This window comes from Penaeus chinensis, chromosome 29 (genome assembly GCF_019202785.1).
Source record: "Penaeus chinensis breed Huanghai No. 1 chromosome 29, ASM1920278v2, whole genome shotgun sequence".
Classification (NCBI taxonomy): Eukaryota; Metazoa; Arthropoda; class Malacostraca; order Decapoda; family Penaeidae; genus Penaeus; species Penaeus chinensis.
In genome coordinates, this window is record NC_061847.1 from 30,176,554 (window position 1) to 30,181,372 (window position 4,819).

The following is a 4,819-nucleotide window of genomic DNA, read 5'->3' on the forward strand; positions in this document are numbered from 1 at the left end:
TTGAGCTTTAAAAAATAAAGTTGCTCTAATCTCCATAAACCATTTCCGTCCAAAAATATAATCCATCAACCGTGCTCAGATACCCCTCTATTTTACTCGGAATTATAAGCGATGAAACCCGTGACGAAGAAGGCGAGACAAAAGACGATCGTAGCGACAGGCAAGACGATCGCTCGCCTATTGACCTTCATCTCTAGAACCTACAGTAAAAATGCATTATAAAGAAAATTAAATGCTAAAGTCTACAATTGAGCGTATATATTGACTCCATTTCACTTGGAGTTATAAGTGATGAAACCGGTGACGAAGAAGACGAGACAGAAGACAATCGTAGCGATGGGCAAGAAGAAGATCGAACCCCGATTCACCTTCATCGCCGACACGAAGAAGCACCGAATCCGATCCTGTCTCGAGGGCGTGGGAGAGAAATCCTTCTTCGCTTGCTGTTCCTTATAGTCCATCGCGGGCGCCACCTGGATGAACGTCCTGGAACCCGTCGAGGGCGACTCCATCATGCGCAGATTTTCAATAATGACGAGGATAATGATGATCAGGAAGTCGATGGTGATGAGGACGATGTACCACACGTCGATGTGCTTGAGGTAGGCCGTTTTGGGTATCGATTGGCTCGTTTGGCTGAACAAGGCCGCCAAAACCAGGAGTGACGTCAGGGATACCATGATACGGTCCTTGGGTCGGGGAAGGAGGAGTTAAATCTTAATTAACTTAAATCCCAAATAATTATATATATTATATATTTATATTCATTTTTCTTTTAGCAATTAGATAGATTAATAGTAATTAAATCATGGGTTATTATCATGTAATTAATAATCCAGTATTTGTATTGATTATTATGTTATCGCTTAAATAAATTAATAGTAATTAAATAAGTGGCAATTATCATCTATTCTGTATTTCTTTACATAAATTATATCAATATTAATCAAAACAATTAACCACATTAATTAAATCACTGGTAATTATCATTCCATTAATATTTCAGTTAGACTATATTCATATCAATATTGATCAAAACAATTAATATATTAATTAAATCACTGGTAATTATAATTTTATTAAGATTTCAGCGAGCCTATATTTAAAGGGATGCAGGCTTATATATATATATATATATATATATATATATATATATATATATATATATATATCGAGAGACACACTAAAGCATACACACAACACGCAGGTAACTCAGTATAAATGAACCAACATACAGATAGATAAATAGATATACTACAGAGAGACAGATATACATAATACATACTAATACAAGTACACATACACCGAGCCAGATAAATGTATATCCATTTATATGCCACACACTTAACAAATGTATCCAATATACATATACTTAAGACATGCATCCAATAGACAGACACTTAACACATGTATCCGAATAGACATACACTTAACAAATGTATCCAATAGATATACACGACATGTATTAATAAGCAGACACTTAACAAATGTATCCAATAGACATACACTTAACACATGTATCCGAATATACATACACTAACCACATGTATCCAATAAACATACACTTGACAAATGCATCCAGTAAAATACCTGAAAATCGTGCAGGTCGAAAAACAGGGTCACATAACAGATGACAACCATAAAGAGACTGGGAACGACAGCATTACCGATGTAGTAACCGTACTGGTTCTTAAACTTGAAAAATACCTGGAGAGAAAGAAACAGAATTACTTTCAGGGTGAGACGAAAGAATAAAACTCGTCCGGAAGATAATGGTGGGTAAGTGAATGAACAGGTAAATAGGGAAGTTCGAGTTTGAAACGACAGTCAACGATATTTTATTGATTTGTGCGTCTCGATCCTTTCTCTTTGTAAAATAGGAAAGAAAGGAAAAGATGAACTACTTAAATAACCCAAAAGCAAAAAGAAAGCGCATAAGTCGTCAATAAATAAATAAAACTCATCATACAGAAATTAAATAAATCATTAAAAAGTCACAGAAAACGACAGATCATTAAGAAAATCTCACCTGCACAGCCCCAGGGCCTTTTTTCACCTGGCTTATCATTTGTTCTTTAACCAACATGTACTCTAACAGTCTCCTTTCCCCCGTGAAGTCTACACCACCCTAGAGGAGAGAAAAAAATGAATAAAGAAGGTATAAAATAAACACTTCCCGTCTCACTACCATATGTGAACCGCGTTTCGACTCTCACAGCAGAAACACATGTTAATGGAAGTCAGTGGAGGCCAGTGTTTCGGATACAAGTGTCGAAGCAGGTGGTTCACGAATTGCCTGGGCGGAAGTTGAGGCGACTGTACGCTGAAATGATATTGAAATCTCTCTCTTTAATTTATGGAATTATATTGTTCTGTAATCTAGTACATTTTCTTGTTTGTTTTTTATATATTATTTATTTTAACACGTCAGTATTAGCATGATCATAAAAATTGTTATATATTTACTCTCTATCCTCACAAATTAATGCCATTGCCATGATGTTACAATTTCCATCCGATCATAATTAGCATTACTATAATCACTTTCATTAATGTCATTAATATTCTATTATTACCGTTACTAAATATGCTATATCATTATAATATTATTGTTATGATTATCACTATAACAGTGTTAGTAACATTTCCTCCTGCTAAGTGCTGTTATTTTTAATAATTATTCGTATCATTGTGATCACCATCTTTATCATCATATCCTTATTACCATTATCATAATTATGACCAGATTACTATCAAGTATTCTCTAACATTTTTATTATCATCATTATTTTAATATTCGAATATTTTTTTTATTGCCATTGCCATTTCACCTACAAATCTCACTCATGTCTTAAGTGCCCTAAGTGTTCATAGTTCAATATCATCATTATCAACACTAGCATCATCATTTCCTCCTGACAACTAATGCGACCTCGTTACACCAATGACCTTTATGTAGGTTTATCGAGTAATGACACTTGGGAACACGGTGACACACGCGCTGGGTGAAGTCCTTTGTTTACATCCGTTCGTACTCACTAAGCAACAGTTGTTTTGTATTTGTTTGTGCTTTTGTATAATTGTCTTCGCCCCTGTGCCCATAAGAAAGAAAATATTGTTTTGTTTGTTTTATCTTTGTCTGTGATTAGATAGAAATTAGAAACCCGATTAAAAGTTTGGTAATTAAGGGGATTTTAAGTATGTTACCGTTAATCTCGTGCTGATTCATTCACGAAGAAATGTATTGATAGAAAATATAAATAATTTAATATTATCATAAATAGCTCGACTACATCTCAAAGATCTGGACAAACAGTTATTTACCAGACAAAGATTCACACCACATACCTTCACAAACTCATAATTATCTCGCATATTGGAGATGTTATAAGTCAGAATGCACTGCTGGGTATCGAACGGGTACATCTGAAGCCGAAACTGACACATGAAGCCCACGGTATATTGCTGGACCATCTTCATGCTGTGAGAAGTCCCGTCGTACAGCTTATCTGAAACACGCGGTGATTCATTCGCCCACTGCCTTATCCGGATAGCAAAATCAGTGCGAACTGCAGACGATTATTATCACTGGGATTGGATGAGTTCATGCGATGTTGACTTTTGACTGATATGATAAGTGTTGCTAATAGGGATACTTTTTACTTCCTCTACGACTGTCTGACTTATTATCTTGTCCTGACTGATCCAAAGTCTAAGGTCTCGTCCCGCTCATGACGTCACTTGGGGGTTCGACGTTCCTCTTGAAGTCAGTCGTGAATGCATTGTAGACGCGAAGAGATCTCCCTCTCTCTATCGTCTTCGCCCGTAGGGTCTGACTGGCACGCTAAAGTACATGTTCATTGTTGGATGCAATATTTGGGACCGCCCTATTTATTATCATTTAACTTGTATATGTATAGGTATGTGTATGTATAAGTATCATTATTAATGTTATAATTATTATTGATATAAATATATAAGTATGTATATGTATTAGCTCTGTTTTGACTATCATGCGATGTGTGTTGTGATATCTTGTTTGTATGATCTGATTTTTTATAATAAATTCGTGGAAATTCTTTGGATTTTACATATGCCTTGAGAGAATAAAACAATATAATTCATATCCCGTGTATTCTTTGTTCATTTAACTTCCTTATTGTATCATACTTAAGCAGCAGCATGAGGGAAAATGAGATTGAAACGAAGTAAAATATACTATGATATACCTACAAATAATCGCTGTTAATCACCGCTTGTAATATCAGTCCAGTTCGCAAATCCCCTTTTCTCTTATCTCCTTCCTCCACCCTTCCATTCATTATTCCCCTCTCGCTCTCAGCCTCGCCAAGTGACGTCATAAGCCTTATCAACCAAAGCTGCGCAAAACTCCGAGGTGACGAGACCTTACTTATATAAACTTTGCTTAATAGGCCTCGGACTGACCCTCGGCCGCCATGGTGTCGTCGTCAGGAAGGGGCGGTCCTTCGCGATCCACCAATAGGAACTCGGCTCTCATGATGACGTCAGTTGGTCCGCGGGCCCCGTCTTGAATCACCACTTTGGGTAACCACACTTTTTCGCGGGCCTGAAAAGGGTGACGTGAGTTAGGGAGATGACAGGAGGAAGGGAAATAGCCACGATACAAAAAGGGAAATAAGTGAGGGAGATGACAGGTGAATAAGAATTCAGTCATGATAAAAAAGAAAACGAAACTAAGGCCAGTTGATGACCGATGAAAAGGCAACAGTCACGATAAGAAATGTTTTCCTTCTCATCTTTGTGTGCACGTTACTGAGTTACTGAGATAACGCGTGTT

The 4,819-nt window shown here is 36.6% G+C and overlaps 1 protein-coding gene across 1 annotated transcript; it reads right to left on the minus strand.

Annotated features, from left to right (window-relative positions):
* Nucleotides 1-241: 241 nt before the first annotated feature.
* On the minus strand, nucleotides 242-4,579 carry LOC125040860 (acetylcholine-gated chloride channel subunit acc-1-like). Its single transcript, XM_047635625.1, has 5 exons — nucleotides 4,447-4,579; nucleotides 3,349-3,509; nucleotides 2,030-2,128; nucleotides 1,591-1,707; nucleotides 242-689 (listed from the first exon to the last, which is right to left on the minus strand). The coding sequence occupies exons 1-5, from the start codon at nucleotides 4,517-4,519 to the stop codon at nucleotides 273-275; spliced, it is 867 nt and encodes a 288-aa protein (XP_047491581.1). The 5' UTR covers nucleotides 4,520-4,579; the 3' UTR covers nucleotides 242-272.
* Nucleotides 4,580-4,819: the final 240 nt, after the last annotated feature.

Coding starts and splice junctions, on each gene's coding strand:
- LOC125040860 (XM_047635625.1), bottom strand. CDS start 4,519: ATGAGAGCCGAGTTCCTATTGGTGGATCGCGAAGGACCGCCCCTTCCT. Junction 3,510..4,446: donor CGACACCATGGCGGCCGAGG/GTCAGTCCGAGG, acceptor CGCGTGTTTCAG/ATAAGCTGTACGACGGGACT. Junction 1,708..2,029: donor AAGGCCCTGGGGCTGTGCAG/GTGAGATTTTCT, acceptor CTTTCTCTCCAG/GTATTTTTCAAGTTTAAGAA.